This window comes from Engystomops pustulosus, chromosome 4, assembly GCF_040894005.1.
Source record: "Engystomops pustulosus chromosome 4, aEngPut4.maternal, whole genome shotgun sequence".
In the NCBI taxonomy this organism is placed as follows: Eukaryota; Metazoa; Chordata; class Amphibia; order Anura; family Leptodactylidae; genus Engystomops; species Engystomops pustulosus.
Genome location: NC_092414.1, coordinates 121,431,664 through 121,450,138, shown reverse-complemented (window position 1 = coordinate 121,450,138; position 18,475 = coordinate 121,431,664). Strand labels below are relative to the sequence as shown.

At 42.8% G+C, this 18,475-nt stretch overlaps 1 protein-coding gene across 2 annotated transcripts in view; it reads left to right on the top strand.

Annotated features, from left to right (window-relative positions):
- HGF (hepatocyte growth factor) overlaps nucleotides 1-18,475 on the top strand; it is an 89,636-nt gene that overhangs the window by 19,881 nt on the left and 51,280 nt on the right. For both annotated transcript variants that reach the window (XM_072147260.1, XM_072147259.1), the window contains exons 2-4: nucleotides 8,941-9,106; nucleotides 10,624-10,736; nucleotides 12,030-12,144. In XM_072147260.1, coding sequence (XP_072003361.1) covers nucleotides 8,941-9,106; nucleotides 10,624-10,736; nucleotides 12,030-12,144 — 394 coding nt within the window. The remainder of the gene's footprint in view (nucleotides 1-8,940; nucleotides 9,107-10,623; nucleotides 10,737-12,029; nucleotides 12,145-18,475) is intronic.

Below are 18,475 nucleotides of genomic sequence, written 5' to 3'. Positions count from 1 at the left end.
CAGAACTGCCTGATGCTTTGTCATGTCAGATCATGGTTCTGTCAGGATCTGAGTGTAAGTGACTGAGTAAGATTTTATTTAATCCCTACACAGAAAATATGTTCTATGAAATGATCAAAAGTGTCAAATGTCCCAAACTGATGCCTCTGAAAAGAACAACTCTTGCAAAAATCAAGCCCCCAACAGCCATAATATACCAAAGTGATACCTCTGAAAATATGTTAGTACTAAAATGTATGGGATTTTCTCCAAATTCATTTTAGTTATTTCAAATTGGGTAAAAATAAAAAGTAAATAACGTGTCGCCGTAATCATAATTACCCATAGAATAAAAATAACATATTATTTTTATTATATATTGGATTGTCCAAATAAAAAGCTAAACATTCTAAATAGAGATGAGCGAACATGCTCGTCCGAGCTTGATGCTCGGTCGAGCATTAGGGTACTCGAAACTGCTCGTTGCTCGGACGAATACTTCGCCCGCTCGAGAAAATGGCAGCTCCCGCCGTTTTGCTTTTTGGCGGCCAGAAACAGAGCCAATCACAAGCCAGGAGACTCTGCACTCCACCCAGCATGACGTGGTACCCTTACACGTCGATAGCAGTGGTTGGCTGGCCAGATCAGGTGACCCTGGGATAGACTAGCCGCTGCCCGCGCTGCTCGGATCATTCTGTGTCTGGATGCCGCTAGGGAGAGAGCTGCTGCTGGTCAGGGAAAGCGTTAGGGTGTTCTATTAGCTTACTGTTAGGCAGGAGTGATTCTCCAAGAACCCAACAGCCCTTCTTAGGGCTACAATAACGTTATACTTTTTTTTTTTATTTGCAGCTAGTACCATATTGTGAGGAATTTGCAGGGGGACTTGCTACCGTTGTGTTTAGCTCTTAGTGACACACATATCCACCTCAAACACCAAAGTGGGAAAATTTATTAGGGGTTTGATTTCAATTAGGCACAGTCTGCCATTTACTTTTTATTTTACGTTTATTTTTTTAATAACTCAGTGTCATCTCATCTTGCATAGTAGTGTGCTTTCATACTTGGCTAGAAAATAGCCATAGGAGAATCCAAACGGCTTACTTACGCCTACAGTAGCGTTATATATATTTGATTTCTGATTGATCTGCTGGTGGCTGTACTTGCTGCAGTGCATCTACTAGCAAATTGTGAGCAATTTGTAGTGAGACTTGCGACCGCTGTGTTTTGCGCTTAGTGACGCACATATCCATTGCAAAGACCGAAGTGGGAAAATTTATTAGGGGTTGGATTTCAATTAGGCACAGTCTGCCATTTCCTTTTTTATTTTACGTTTATTTTGTTTAATAACTCAGCGTCATCTCATCTGGCATAGTAGTGTGCTTTCATACTTGGCTAGAAAATAGCCATAGGAGAATCCAAACGGCTTACTTACGCCTACAGTAGCGTTATATATATTTGATTTCTGGTTGATCTGCTGGTGGCTGTACTTGCTGCAGTGCATCTACTAGCAAATTGTGAGCAATTTGTAGTGAGACTTGCGACCGCTGTGTTTTGCGCTTAGTGACGCACATATCCATTGCAAAGACCGAAGTGGGAAAATTTATTAGGGGTTGGATTTCAATTAGGCACAGTCTGCCATTTCCTTTTTTATTTTACGTTTATTTTGTTTAATAACTCAGCGTCATCTCATCTGGCATAGTAGTGTGCTTTCATACTTGGCTAGAAAATAGCCATAGGAGAATCCAAACGGCTTACTTACGCCTACAGTAGCGTTATATATATTTGATTTCTGGTTGATCTGCTGGTGGCTGTACTTGCTGCAGTGCATCTACTAGCAAATTGTGAGCAATTTGTAGTGAGACTTGCGACCGCTGTGTTTTGCGCTTAGTGACGCACATATCCATTGCAAAGACCGAAGTGGGAAAATTTATTAGGGGTTGGATTTCAATTAGGCACAGTCTGCCATTTCCTTATTTTATTTTATGTTTATTTTGTTTAATAACTCAGCGTCATCTCATCTGGCATAGTAGTGTGCTTTCATACTTGGCTAGAAAATAGCCATAGCAATAGGATAGCATCGTTTGGTTTTAAAAACTAAAAAACACAAAAAAAAACAAAAAAACACAAAAAAAAGTTAAAAAAAAATTAAAGTTATAACTCTCATTTTAAAAATGTTTAACCCGAGGGCTAGGGGTAGAGGACGAGGGCGGGGACGTGGGCGTCCAACTACTGCAGGGGTCAGAGGCCGTGGTCCTGGGCGGGGTGAGACACCACCTGCTTATGAGGGAGCAGGGGAACGCCGCAGAGCTACACTCCCTAGGTTCATGTCTGAAGTTACTGGGACTCGTGGTAGAGCACTGTTGAGGCCAGAACAGTGCGAACAGGTGATGTCGTGGATTGCCGACAATGCTTCGAGCAATTTGTCCACCAGTCAGTCTTCCACGCAGTCCACCCATGTCACCGAAATCGGCACTCCTCCAGCTCCTGCACCTCAGCCTCCTCCCCCCCAGTCTGCCCCCTCCCAGGAAAATTTGCCATTTGAACCGGCATACTCTGAGGAACTGTTTTCTGGACCCTTCCCACACTCACAAACCACTTGTCCGGTTGCTGCTGAGCAATTTTCCGATGCCCAGGTTTTCCACCAGTCGCAGTCTGTGGGTGATGATGACCTTCTTGACGTAGTGGAAGAAGTGTCTAAAGAGGTGTCCGACGATGAGGAGACACGGTTGTCAGACAGTGGGGAAGTTGTTGTCAGGGCAGGAAGTCCGAGGGGGGAGCAGACTGAGGGATCGGAGGATGATGAGGTGACAGACCCAAGCTGGGTTGATAGGCCGGGTGAACACAGTGCTTCTGAGACGGAGGAGAGTCCTCGACCAGAACAGGTTGGAAGAGGCAGTGGTGGGGCCAGACGGAGAGGCAGGGCCAGAGCTGGTGCATCAGCGCCAAATGTGTCAACTAGTGAAGCTCCCGTGGCGAGGGCTCTTGCGGCGAGGGCTAGATTTTCCGAAGTCTGGAGGTTCTTTAAGGAAACACCGGATGACCGACGGACTGTGGTGTGCAACATTTGCCAAACCAGGATCAGCAGGGGTTCCACCACTACTAGCTTAACTACCACCAGTATGCGCAGGCATATGAATGCTAAACACCCCACTCAGTGGCAACAAGCCCGTTCACCTCCGGCCGTGCACACCACTGCTCCTTCCCCTGTGTCAGCTGATAGTCAGCCCCCTGCCCAGGACCCTGTCACAAAAACCCCATCGTCGCCTCCACGATCCTCCACAGCATCCACCAGCGTTCAGCTCTCCATACCCCAGACGCTGGAGCGGAAACGTAAATATAGTGCAACCCACCCGCACGCCCAAGCCCTTAATGTCCACATCTCCAGATTGCTTAGCCTGGAGATGCTGCCCTATAGGCTAGTAGAGACCGAGGCCTTTCGCAACCTCATGGCGGCGGCCGCCCCTCGGTATTCGGTCCCCAGCCGCCACTACTTTTCCCGATGTGCCGTCCCAGCCCTGCACCAGCACGTGTCAGACAACATCATCCGTGCCCTGACCAACGCCGTTTCTGACAAGGTCCACCTGACCACGGACACGTGGACGAGTGCTGCCGGGCAGGGCCACTATATATCGCTGACGGCACATTGGGTTAACTTGGTGGAGGCTGGGACCGAGTCTGACCCTGCGGCTGGTCATATACTGCCGACGCCGAGGATTGCGGGGCCTACCTCGGTCCAGGTGTTTCAGGCCTACTATGCCTCCTCCTCCTCCCACCCCTCCTCCACCTCCTCCGAAATACCATCCGTGGGCATGGCGCCATCAGTCGGTAGCTCTAGGCACAGCAGCAGTGCCGTCGCTAAGCGACAGCAGGCGGTGCTCAAACTGCTGAGCCTAGGCGATAAAAGGCACACCGCCCAAGAGCTATTACAGGGCATCACGGCGCAGACTGATCTGTGGCTGGCACCGCTGAACCTGAAGCCAGGCATGGTTGTGTGTGACAACGGCCGTAACCTGGTGGCGGCTCTGCAACTCGGCAGACTGACACATGTGCCATGCCTGGCCCATGTGTTAAATCTCATAGTTCAGCGTTTCCTCAAGACATACCCCAATCTGTCTGATTTGCTCACGAAGGTGCGCCGCATCTGTGCGCATTTCAGGAAGTCCAGCACAGATGCTGCCACTCTCAGGGCAGCGCAGCGCCGCCTCCAACTGCCCGCTCACCGACTGTTGTGCGACGTGCCCACGAGGTGGAATTCAACACTGACCATGTAATCCAGAGTTTACCAGCAGCGCCGAGCAATTGTAGACTGCCAGATGTCAACTTCCACCAGAACTGGTAGTCAGGTCAGTCAGCTTCCTCAAGTCTACAATGAGGAGTGGACGTGGATGTCTGATATCTGTCAGATGCTGAGTAACTTTGAGGAGTCAACACAGATGGTCAGTGGCGATGCCGCCATCATCAGCCTCACCATCCCGCTGCTTGGCCTGTTGAAAAACTCTCTGATCAGCATGAAGTCGGAAGCTTTGCGCTCGTCACAAGAGACGGGGGAAGAAGATTCCCTTGTTGATAGCCAAAGCACCCTTAGGTCTGTTTCTCAGCGCATATCGGAGGAGGTGGAGGTGAAGGAGGATGAGGAGGAAGAGGAGGAGAATGTTGGCGAGACACAAGAGGGGACCATTGTTGAGTCCTTCACTGTTCAGCGTGTATGGGCAGAAGAAGAGGAGTTGGAGGAGTTGGAGGAGGAGGAAATGGACAGTCAGGCCAGTGAGGGGAAAGAATTCTTACGCGTTGGTACTCTGGCGCATATGGCAGATTTCATGCTAGGCTGCCTATCCCGTGACCCTCGCGTTCAAAGAATTTATTCCAGCACCGATTACTGGGTGTTCACTCTCCTGGACCCACGGTACAAGCAAAATCTTTCCACTCTCATCCCTGGAGAGGAAAGGAGTGTGAGAATGCATGAATACCAGCAGGCCCTGGTTCACAAGCTGAAACAGTATTTTCCTTCTGACAGCGCTAGCGGCAGAGTGCGTAGTTCTGCGGGACAAGTAGCGAGGGAGAGTAGGCGAGCAGGCAGCTTGTCCAGCACTGGCAAGGGTACGCTTTACAAGGCTTTTGCCAGCTTTATGTCACCCCAGCAAGACACTGTCACCTGTCCCCAGTCTCGGCAGAGTAGGGCTGATCTTTACAGAAAGATGGTGAGGGAGTACGTAGCTGACCATACCATCGTCCTAAATGATCACACAGCTCCCTACAACTACTGGGTTTCAAAGCTGGACATGTGGCACGAACTGGCGCTGTACGCCTTGGAGGTTCTTGCCTGCCCTGCCGCTAGCGTCTTGTCCGAGCGGGTTTTCAGTGCAGCTGGTGGCATCATCACCGATAAGCGTACACGCCTGTCGACTGACAGCGCTGACAGGCTGACGCTTATTAAGATGAATAAAGCCTGGATTTCTCATAATTTCCAATCTCCACCAGGTGAAGGAAGCTCAACCTGAATAATTTATCCACTCCTCCTCCTCCTCATTTTCCTCCTTCTCCTCCTCTTTGTACAGTAAAGCAGAGGAAACTGGCTATTTTTTGACAGGGCCCACTGGCTCTAGCTATAGTACTTTATGCATTTAATTTTTCTGGAGGGCCACCTACCCGGTCCTCTGTTTTAAACAATTTTTGGGAGTGCCACATACAGGCACTCAATCTATTCAATTTTTCTGGAGGGCCACCTACCCGCTCCTCTGGTTTGAAAACTTTTTTGGACTGCCACATACAGGCACTCAATCTATTCCATTTTACTGGAGGGCCACCTACCTGCTCCTCTGGTTTGAAAAGTTTTTTGGACTGCCACATACAGGCACTCAATCTATTCCATTTTTCTGGAGGGCCACCTACCCGCTCATCTGGTTTGAAAACTTTTTTGGACTGCCACATACAGGCACTCAATCTATTTCATTTTTCTGGAGGGCCACCTACCTGCTCCTCTGGTTTGAAAACTTTTTTGGACTGCCACATACAGGCACTATCCAAATTAAATTGTCTCCATAGCAGCCTCCACACGTTGTCTCCATTGCTACCTCCAAAAGCCGTCCATATAGCTGCCTCCATACATCGTCCCCTTATCAAACGAGGTGTGTCAGGCAGAAATTTGGGTTGTTTTCATGGATTCCACATCAAAGTTGTTAACTTTGTCGCCACCCTGCTGTGTTATCCACAAAATATACTGGCAAACTTATCATTTACCAATATTATTTCAGCGCTTCTTGCGCATCTGTTTACATTCCCCTCACCCGGCATATCCTAAACTTATAAGAACGCTACTACACTTGATCTTATACAAAAGGCTCTTAGAAGTGCTGTTTGGGGAGTAGCCTAGAGACAGGGGCTTGGATTGGCGAAAGCTCGCCTGGCAGCGGAGCGCCAGCTCCATGCGCATCATGCGCTTCTTGCGCATCTGTTTACATTCCCCTCACCCGCCATATCCCAAACTTATAAGAACGCTACTACACTTGATCTTATACAAAAGGTTCTTAGAAGTGCTGTTTGGGGAGTAGCCTAGAGACAGGGGCTTGGATTGGCGAAAGCTGGCCTGGCAGCGGAGCGCCAGCTCCATGCCAAGATCCAACTAACATAGTTTTAACTGCAGCAGCTTTAATCTACTACTAGTTCACTGCCTCCATACATGGTCCCCTTATCAAACGAGCTGTGTCAGGCAGAATTTTGGGTTGTTTTTATGGCTTCCATGTTAACTTTGTCGCCACCCTGCTGTGTAATCCACAAAATATACTGGCAAACTTTTATCATGTACCGATATTATTTGAGCGCTTCTTGCTCACCTCCTTTGGTTCCTCTCTGCCACCCATTGGTTTGAAGCCTGAGTCCATTTAGAGTATGTCGCCATGCCACTCTCTAGCCTGCCGCTGCTGCCGCTGCATCTGCATGCCGTCCCCTATAGTGTCAGGGTCAATTATTGGATGTTTTAGATGCTATCTAGCTTCATTCTGTCACTCTGTCATGGCCATGCTGTTGCCCATAGTTTTGGCATAATGGTGCGATTAAGCAGCCTCAGAGGCATCCATGCATGCTGCCCCTGCTGTTTCCTGTCCATTTCCGTGGTGTTTCCATCCTTTTCTGAGGTTCCCAGGTGTTTGGCCAAGCTTCCCTGTGCAGAGCCTTGGTCCCCTTGAAAAATGCTCGAGTCTCCCATTGACTTCAATGGGGCTCGTTATTCGAGACGAGCACTCGAGCATCGGGAAAAGTTCGTCTCGAATAACGAGTACCCGAGCATTTTAGTGCTCGCTCATCTCTAATTCTAAACAAGAATTGATGATTTTCATTTCCTCCATCCATCTCCATGCTTCTCATCTCACACGACAATTGGTTATTAAAGTTGGCAGACCATTCCATCATGTAATCCAGTGTGAATGTGTAAGTTTGGGCCAAATTATTATTTTCAAATCGCACCTCCATTTTTAAAAAAATCCCTGTTTTACACTTTAAGGGTTAATAAACTTCTTATAAGTTGTTTTTCATTTTATGAGGGATAGTTTTTATAAGGGGGTAATTTATGGGGTTTTATCATTATTTAGGCCTCTCATATTCACTTGGAAGCTGAGCAGGCCTCTCAAAATATTTAAATGTAAAAAATCTCACCCAAAGTTATAAGCCTCATAACACCCTTAGAAAATGAGAGAATCTTTAAAAAACATTCCAACATAAAGCAGATATTCAATAAATGTTAGTTATCAAGTTATTTGAGTGGTATGAATATCTGCCTGGAAAATAGAAACATTAAACTGTGAAAATGGATCACTTACAGAATCACCCAAATATTTTCAGTAACTAGCAGTAGAATGGGGCACATTTACTAAGGTCCTTGCACCAGTTTTCCATCGGACTTTGCCAGTTATTTTAGGTGCAAACAGCTCGGACCGGTTTTTATGAAGTGCCTGCACCACAATTTTGCCGCACGTGATGCAGCTGCACTAGGCATCATGCGACACAAATGAGGGGTCGTTCAAGTGGTCAGTCGGACCAGATTTAACATGCAAAGTCTGACAGCAGTGTTAAAGTGCACTCTGTCGGAGCAGTGCAGGGAGTACCAGATTCATGAAGAACGGCACACTCTGCACTGTACACAGGCAAACTGCATTTAGTGAAGTTTGTACTGTTCTTTGTAAATGTTCCCCAATGTGTTAAGAGAAAATATTCTCAAAATCACCTGAATATGTTAAAGTGTTTCAAAGTTATAATCACTGATAGTGACATAGATTCTAAAAATAGGGCAGTTTCAGGAAATTGAAAAGTAGTAAGGGGTTAAAGTTACTCTAACTATAAAGTTTTTTCCTTTTCCACCCTGTAAACATATTAGCATATTCCATAGTCCACAGCAATGGCTATTAAGAATCTACACACATTAAAGGAACCTACCACCATGGATCTACTTATTAAGGTAGATCCGGTGGCAGGTTCCTCTATTTTATAGTAGTATAGCCCTTTTTAGGGATAACTCTTTCATGGCCCAGAACTTTTATACATTTTAATTCCCCCAATATGCAAATTTTCTAAAGAGGCTACTGGGGTGTGGAGTAGCCGGAACAGAGGCTACACAGCGCAGCCACTCCACTCCACGTCCCAGTAGCCTCTTGCATTTCGCCTACCAATCCATCTTCAGCGCACAGCTACGAGCTGTGCGGACTCGTCTGAAAAGCTGGGTTCTGCGCATGCAGAACGCAAGAGACCACTTGGGTGTTGAATAGCCACGCCGTGAGCTACAAGGCTCCCACAAATGTGGTGCATCTTAAATACATGTGCAAGCAATTTTCACTGAAAAGAATGTGCAAAATCTGACAGTAAACTGGCACAAGGTCCTTAGTAAATATGCCCCAATATGTACATTCGTTTTATATCGACTTGAGACTGAGGCTTGTAAATGATTTTCTTATTCTGGTGATTATATTTCCACAGAGGCCCAGAAAAGAAGACGAAACAATCTGCATGATTATACAAAGACTTCAGACACCACTTTAATAAGAATCAACAAGGAGCTTAAGATGAAAACAAAATTATACAATACCACCGAGAACTGTGCCAAAAGATGCAGCCGGAATAAAGGGCTAGCCTTTACTTGCAAGTACGAAGACATGTTATGCTGATACTATTACTATGTGATATTGATATGATACCTCTCCCTCCTTTGTGTGGAACATTCACATTGCTCTAAATTGTTACTTAGTAAAAGCCAATTTTATTGTGTTGCCTTTTTTTTCATCTGCTAAACATATGTAGGCTTGGCTGCATACACCCCAGGCTTGACTTTCATCATTTGTCTGGTAAATGTTAAAAATATTTGTTGTGTTCAGTAATAGTTCATAGTCAATTCATAAAATTCCATGTGCATGCTTATATACAGTACTGTACAAATGTTTAAGAAAGGAGTGGAAGAAATGCTTTCAAACATAATAGTAAAAATAGCTTTCAAAAAGTAAAATACTTAATTTTAAAAGAGTAAATTAACAAAAGAGAAATCTAAAGAATTATTATAATTCAGATCAAAATTTGGTGTAATCACCCTTTGCAATCAAAACAGTTCTTGGAACACTTGAGCACAGTTTTTGAAGGAACTTGGCAGGGACACTGTTCCAAACATCTTAGAAAATGAACCATAAATCTTCTTCTGTGGATGTATGCCTGCTGTAATTCTTATGTTACTTTCTATACATTCCATTCATATGTCCAAATAAAGGTTCTGTGTGGGCCAGGACTTCATGAAATGGGTGCCCCTCCAAATATTTTTTTTTATTTAGATTCTTTTTCCTGTCATTCATGCATTCACTTTTTTCATTCACATTTTTGAATGCATTTTTACTTTGAAGCATTTTTTCCACACCTGCCTAAAACTTTTGCACAGTGCTGTATAAGGATGCATGTGTCTATTATCCATCTAAAATGTATTCATAAAATGTTTAAATGTATCTGTCCATTTTTTTCAAAATATGGTGGTTGGACTGGTGAGAGGCAAATACAGATGACTATGAAACAACTCTATGCACATAAATCATAAAATATTTACTATATTTTTTTTACTCTCCTTTATCTAACATAGTGATGATACAGTTAGACATTTCCCTTTCATCCACTATGTCCTGGGGATCTAAATAGCAAACAATGTAATACTCAAAAATATCAAGTTCCATATTACAAGACTTTGAAATGCTGTCAAGGTTTCAGAACTTAGGAATTTGTGTAGTGCAAAAGATTAGGAGAGAAACCTAAGAACATAATCATCCGACATACTGTATTTACTGAAATTCCCATGGCTTATTCCATGATGCATGTCATGACATTACTGTACTAGAAGTAGAAGCATGCAGGTAGTTTCACTCACTTGGGCCCACTCAATATGATTGTACTGTGAAGAAATAAGTGCCATCTTTGTGCTGCATAATTATGGTGAATGCTGGTTCATCAAACACAGTCAAAGACTTTGATAAACCAATGCGCCCCTATACAGTTAACAATATAATGAGTCAGTCTACATTCTTTCTTTACTGCCAACCTATTTGATTGAAGCACAAAAGACTGTAGTTTGCTAAAGGGGTATTAAAAGAAATCTATGTTTAATGCTAATAAATGCATTATTCTCTCCAGGGCGTTTGCTTTTGATAAAAACATAAAGAGATGCCACTGGTTCTCTTTCAATAGCTTGTCAACAGGAATAAAGAAGAAACTAGATCATGCATTTGATCTTTTTGAAAAGAAAGGTAACATTTATTCTTATGAAATGCTTCAAATGTAAGAAAACTCATTAAATGTTCTTTATTGTGGTTGTATGTGTGATTACTTACATTGGTGGGGGCAGATTTTCAGGTAATTCCAATATTCTAATTATGTTTGAAATTTAAATTGCATATCAAAGTGGGGTACAGTATTTCTGAACTATTAAACCAAACTGAAAAATAGAGATAATGTATTAATAGATTCAATGTACTGTATTCATTTGAAAAATATTAACATAATTAATTGTTTCATTAGCATTCATGAGTCTTAGATGTTTCCTTATGAGATTTCAGGAAAGCAAAATTCAGATAATGTGAAATATACAATGTTATATATTGGCTTAAAAGGAATCTGTCACCGCAATCTACCAGATAGATAAAAATAACTATTATTCTATGTAGACCTATGCCCACACATGTCACCAGTATCTTTGTTTCTATTGTCCAATTGTTTCTTCCATGCCAAAACTTCACTTTAGAAATAGACAAATTAGGATAAAGTGCTTTGGCACTTTCATACAGAAGTGACATAGCTGAAGGCCAAGGGATAACAGGACGGGGGCATTGTAAGAGGGGAATTTGTTATTGCTGTGAAACTGGAATACTCTCCAAAGCACTTCAGCTTTATTGATTTATGAATTTAACTTTTGGCATGGAAGTTTCATCTGGAAAATAAAACAAAAGCACGGGTAGCATGTGTAGGCTTAGCCCTACATAGCAGTTACTAAAGTTAGGTAAATCGTGGTGATGGATTCTGTTCAAAGGGTTCTTTAGTCTATAAATATTTAAGATATCCATAGAATAGGACCTGCATATCAGATTGGTGTTCACTAACCAGTTCTGTGAAGCTACCTACGGCACCAGAAATATGAAAATGGCCACAGTTGGGAGCATAGTTCTGTTCTCTGTATGGTGGACAAATTAAGTTACTACCTCCCAGCTTCCTTTCACATGCAATAACCCAACAGAAGAGTAGCTTAGTTCCCTGTTAGTCCTAGCATCCAAATAAATTATAGCTGACTTTGGGGGTGCTAAGTGTCAGATATTCACAAATGTGGTATTAATGACCTATTCCATGTTTAGGTTATTAATGTTTATAACCTGGAAAACCCAATTATTTTTTTGAGTGATGAGAACCTATACTAATAAAGTGTCTGTATTTGTGAGTTTTGGGGGAATTTGTGACTGTTGTATGGATTAACATAAATCATATATACATTAGGTACTAAATAGAGTACCAATTTCACATCTATTAACTTCACTTTCTCAAAACCGCAGATTACGTCCGTGAATGTATTATTGGAAAGGGCAGTAATTATAAAGGTTTACGGAATACCACAAAGAGTGGCATTGTATGCCAGTCATGGAATTCAATGATCCCCCATGAACACAGGTAGGAATGACATTACAACATATGTCTTGCACAAATATAGTCTGCTTAATGAGAATGCAAGTACATCTGATGCCAAACTTACATTTTTCTGTAAGTAAACAATAATGTATGAATTGTTTAGGATTAAATAATAGACTTTTAAGAATTTGTCATCCCCAGTTCATTCCTATTGTGGTATATTAATACCTTTAGTGCTCCCACTTAGATTTACTGTACACACCACATTTATAATGTAAATATAAAGCTTTAACCAATTTATCTGTGGATTTTAATTTTTCACCTATCACGTTTTCCAGACCATGCCCTGTGTTTTTTCCCATGCCTGAGAACATAGCTTTTGTTAAAGTACATTTGCATTACTATAGATTGAGATACTGTAAGTGATTAGTTTACAGTAATTACTTAGTACTAACAAATGATGGTCATTGGGTTACAAAGTGCAAAGGTCTCATTAGTCTTAAAAGAGGAATGACCCAAGGGTGTTATTCTTCAAAATAATTGTCAGCACTACCCCTTCTGGTAATCACCTGCATGAAGTAAAATGTCAGATTGGACTGTTTAAAGAATGAGCAGGAAAATGCTATGGAATACTGCATACTTTTCTAAAGAATTGTTTCTACCATAAAATAATTAGACAGAAATGTGGCCATGTGGCAGTATTCTGCTGAAAGAGGCCACTGTCACAGTCTTGTGGGACTGTTTATCCAGTTTTAATTTGTCCCAACCACCGCAAATTAGAATTACTCCATAAGACATGCCATATTGGAGATGCTTTAACTATAATTTCACTATTGACAAAGTTGCTGAGATTCTTATATTTGAAGTTATTCTTCCTGCTTCCAATTCATCAACATCACAAACTGAATGCCTTATATGTTCTCACTCCTGACAAGTGTCATTGTACCCAGATAATTTTGTTTACATCTGTCATGCCATAGCTGATCAGTACATAGCGCATACCTTTTGGATAAAAAAAACCCAATGGCCCACATTTAAAGTGCTTGCAACCGGTTTTCTGTCGGACTTTGCCAGTTCTTTGCCAAAGTCAGACATAAATGTGTTGCACGGCCCATGTTAAAGGTGCACCAGAAAAAAAGTGGTGCGCTCTGTCACAGCTGTGCAGAGGACCCCAGATGAATTCAGAACAGGCGCCACAAATCATGAATTTGGCGCACTTTGAACACTTCAGTGAGTTTTTAGTAAACGTGCCCCAATATCTTTTATTTATTAGCTCATGTGTGTCATTACTATGGTTTGTTATAATCACCGGCTAGAGATTTGTTACTGAATTATTGATGCCTATAACTATTTTTAATAAAGGTCTAGCTTGTTGACCTGACAATTAGCTTACAATGCACATTAACAAATACAGCATGATGCCAGGCTGAGACTCCTCACATCATGCTGCACAGTCCAAACCTACAAAGGTCATCTGACAAATGAAGTGGCCGCACGCTATTTTGTTTATCAGTAAAAATATCATGATGTCATTAGTACAGGCTCATGTGCTGCACAACTGTAAATGAAAAGAATTAAAAACTTGAACATTTGCTGCTTGTTAATGTGTGGGCTGAAATTCACAGAGCAACTTCATCTGAACATCTGTTTTTAGGAAGGTGGTTTCCATGTTTATGTCATGGAATGCATTGTGTAGTAATTGTGAGCTATTTTCTGATTTTTTTTTTTACAAGTGGGGTTTGTAGTAATGTTCTGTTTTATGTCATTTCCGATCTGAGGACTGAGAAACGTAAGCTTGAGTCAGCCCCCTTCTCTTTAACGACTTATTTCCTCTAAATACGCATTGGTGTATTTAATTGAAATTTTAGAAAAACATTTATAATTTGGCAGCAATTATATCTTTCCCCAGCAGGTTATAGATGTAGAAAGGAGGAGATCAAAATTAGTTCTTTAGGTTTTTCAGAGATTTAGAGAAGTTGAGCATGTGTTTGCAGCCAGATCTTGTGCAGTGAGCTCTGCAGATTTTTGTGGCCGATAACTTTAAAAAAAAAGCATTAGCAAAGCGAGTGTGTGAGCTTGGCAGCGAGTGTGCACTGATCCCAAGTGTGTGCAGTGTCATAAGTGTGACTTAGGTTTAAGGGACTTAAGTTTGAGGGGCTTTAGTAGGTAACTTCTGTGTTTTGTGTTACTTTGACTGTAAATTCTTCTTTCTGTGCATATTTATATTGTAATCCCCATTAGAATTATGGACTCCATAAGTGGCATTGCTACACGGTGTACATCCTGTGCCATGTATGCTTTCCTTGAACAGCCGTTCGAGGGGGAATACTGCTGTGTGGGGTGTGTGAAAATTGCTCATCTGGAAGCCCAGATTCTGGATCTAAATGAGCAAGTTTCAAGGCTGCGGGCAATTGATAATATGGAACGAAGTTTGCTGCTCCTGGAGCACAAACTCTCTGGGGAAGATGGTTGTGGGGAGGGAAGTATGGAGGTGCAGAATGAGGGGGCAGCTAGTTGGGTAACATGTAGAAGGCGGGGTAGAGGGAAGAGTTGTAGAGAGTCTAGTCCTGATCTGGTGCACCCCAATAAGTTTGCCAGGCTGGTGGATGAGGGGGATATCAGCTCTGGGGTAGCAATGCTGCAGAAAGATGTGGCCGCTAGCAACCAGGGGAATGTCTGCTCCAGTAAGAAGGGTAATGGGAGCAAAGGCAAAGTCAGACAGGTGCTGGTAGTGGGAGATTCCATTATTAGGGGAACACACAGGGCAATCTGTCACAAAGACCGTGCATACCGAACAGTGTGTTGTTTGCCGGGTGCTCGGGTTCGGCATGTTGCGGATCGGGTTGACGGATTACTGGGAGGGGCTGGTGAGGAACCAGCGGTCATGGTCCACATTGGCACTAATGACAAAGTAACAGGTAGGTGGAAGGTCCTTAAAAATGATTTCAGAGATTTAGGCCATAAGCTCAGGGCAAGGACCTCAAAGGTAATTTTCTCCGAAATACTGCCTGTACCACGTGCCACACCAGAAAGGCAGCGGGAGATCAAGGAGGTAAATAAGTGGCTCAAAAGTTGGTGTAGGAAGGAGGGGTTTGGGTTCATGGAGAACTGGGCTGACTTTTCTGTGGGCTACAGGCTCTACAGTAGGGATGGGCTGCACCTCAATGGGGAGGGGGCCGCTGTTTTAGGGGAAAAAATGGCTAGAAGGTTGGAGGAGTGTTTAAACTAGAGACCTGGGGGGAGGGCAATTACACTTGTGCAGGGCAAATAGACGGTGTACATAGAGAGCTGGGAAGGGTCATAGTCCATGGGGGAGGAAGGGGGGCTGGAATGAGATTGGGGAATAAGGACAAAAGGAATAGGGACAGGGAAAACCATATAAAGTGTATGTACACAAATGCCAGAAGCCTCACAAACAAAATGGAGGAACTGGAACTCTTGATGTTGGAACGGAAATATGATATAGTGGGCATCAGCGAGACATGGATGGACAGTAGCTATGACTGGGCTGTTACTATAGATGGTTATAGTCTTTTTAGAAAGGATCGTATAAATAAAAAAGGGGGAGGGGTTTGTTTATATGTGAATTCTTGCCTCAAGCCCGTCCTGCGAGATGACATCAGTAACGCAAATGTGGAGTCCCTATGGGTGGAGATAAGGGGAGGGAAAAAGAATAATAAAATATTACTAGGGGTTTGTTATAAAGCTCCAAATATAATGGAGGCAGCAGAGGAAATGCTGATAAGTGAAATGGATGCGGCTTCAAACCATGGTGAAGTACTTATCATGGGGGACTTCAATTACCCAGATATTGACTGGGGGGCAGAAACCTGCAGGTCCTTCAAAGGCAGCAGGTTCTTGTCAACAACAAAAGACAATTACCTGTCGCAACTAGTCCTGGAGCCAACAAGAGGGGGGGCACTGCTGGACCTTATCCTTACCAACAGACCTGATAGGATATCAAAACTACAGGTTGGGGGGAACCTGGGGAATAGTGACCATAATATCATTGATTTTGTATTACGCTTTACTAAGAGCGTTAGTGAAGGGGCAACCAACACTCTAAACTTCAGGAGGGCAAATTTTCAGCAACTAAGGGAAGACCTTAAAGGCATAGACTGGGATAATGCTCTCAAGGACAAAAGCCCCCCCCAAAAATGGGACTTTTTCTCATATATTCTGAAAAAGTCCTGTGAGAAACACATACCTTATGGGAAAAAGCATAAAAGGAACAAGAAAAAGCCTATGTGGCTAACTAGTCTTGTAAGGAAAGCAATAAGCGAGAAAGATAAAGCATTTAAGGTGCTAAAACGTGAAGGTAGTGATGAGGCATTACAGGATTATAGAGAGAAAAATAAATCCTGTAAAAAGCAGATAAAGGCCGCAAAAATAGAGACTGAGCGAAATATTGCCAGGGAGAGCAAAAATAATCCCAAATTATTTTTCAAGTATATAAATGATAAGAAACTAAAAACAGAGAGTGTGGGTCCCCTTAGAAATAACATGGGGGTCATGGTGGAAGGAGATGAGGAAAGGGCCAATCTACTGAATGTCGCCTTCTCAACTGTCTTTACCCAGGAAAATCCCCTGGTGGAAGACACAATGAGGAATAATGTTAATTCTTTTTATAATGTCAACAGTTTAACCCAGGAAGAGGTACGGCGCCGCCTCGCAACCACTAAGATAGATAAATCACCGGGGCCAGATGGCATACACCCCCGGGTTCTGCATGAATTATGTACCGTGATAGACAGACCGTTATTTTTAATATTTGAAGATTCACTGAGGACTGGTTATGTTCCACAGGAATGGCGCATAGCAAATGTGGTACCAATATACAAAAAAGGATCAAATAGCGATCCTGGAAACTACAGACCCGTAAGTCTAACTGCTGTGGTGGGGAAAATATTTGAGGGGTTTATTAGAGATGCTATCCTGGAGTATCTCACTGTGCACAACCTTATAACCCAGCGTCAGCATGGGTTTATGAGAGATCGGTCCTGTCAGACTAATCTGATTGGTTTCTACGAGGAGGTAAGTTCAAGACTGGATCTGGGGGACGCTGTGGATGTTGTATATCTGGACTTCTCAAAGGCATTTGACACCGTGCCACATAAAAGGTTGGTATACAAAATGAGACTGCTGGGAATAGGAGAAAATCTGTGTATCTGGGTAAGTAATTGGCTTAGTGATAGAAAACAGAGGGTGGTCATTAATGGCACATTCTCAGATTGGGTTGATGTTACCAGTGGAGTGCCACAGGGGTCAGTATTGGGGCCACTTCTTTTTAATATTTTTATTAATGACCTTGTAGTGGGTTTACACAGTCAAGTTTCAATATTTGCAGATGATACTAAGCTGTGTAAAGTAATAAATACTGAGGTCGATAGTTTAGCATTACAGAGGGATTTGTGGAAGCTTGAGGGATGGGCAGAGAAATGGTTGATGAGGTTTAATGTAGATAAATGTAAAGTTATGCACTTGGGCCATGGAAACAAAAAGTATAATTATGTTCTAAACGGTCAATTACTTAGTAAAACTGAAGCTGAAAAGGACTTGGGCGTATTGGTGGATGGTAAACTTAATTTTAGTGACCAGAGCCAGGCGGCTGCTGCTAAAGCAAATAAAATAATGGGATGTATCAAGAGAGGAATAGATTCTCATGATAAAGACATAGTTTTGCCCTTATACAAATCCCTGGTCAGACCACACATGGAATATTGTGTACAGTTTTGGGCACCAGTGTATAAAAAGGATATAATAGAGCTGGAACGGGTGCAAAGGAGAGCAACCAGGATTATTAGGGGAATGGGGGGATTAGAATACACTGACAGATTACAAAATTTGGGATTATTCAGTTTAGAAAAAAGACGACTGAGGGGAGACCTCATTACAATGTACAAATACCTGAACGGACAGTACAAGGATCTCTCCAAAGATCTTTTTATACCTAGGCCTGTGACCAGGACAAGGGGACATCCTCTACGCCTAGAGGAGAGGCGATTCTACCATCACCATAGACAAAGGTTCTTTACTGTAAGAGCAGTGAGACTATGGAACTCTCTGCCGCAGGAGGTTGTTATGGCCGACTCTATGTACATGTTCAAGAGAGGCCTGGATGACTTTCTGGAGAGAAAAAATATCACGGGTTATGGGGATAAAACATTTATTTAATTCTTGAAGGTTGGACTTGATGGACTTGCGTCTCCTTCCAGCCTTATATACTATGATACTATGATACTATGATACTATGTTAGGGTGCTTATTTTTACCCCAGGGTCCTCCAAATCATAAAAAGTTCTGATGGTAATATTTCCCTAAGTTGTATAGTATGCAAAACACTCACCAGAAAATGATTGAGCCTTAAGGGAAG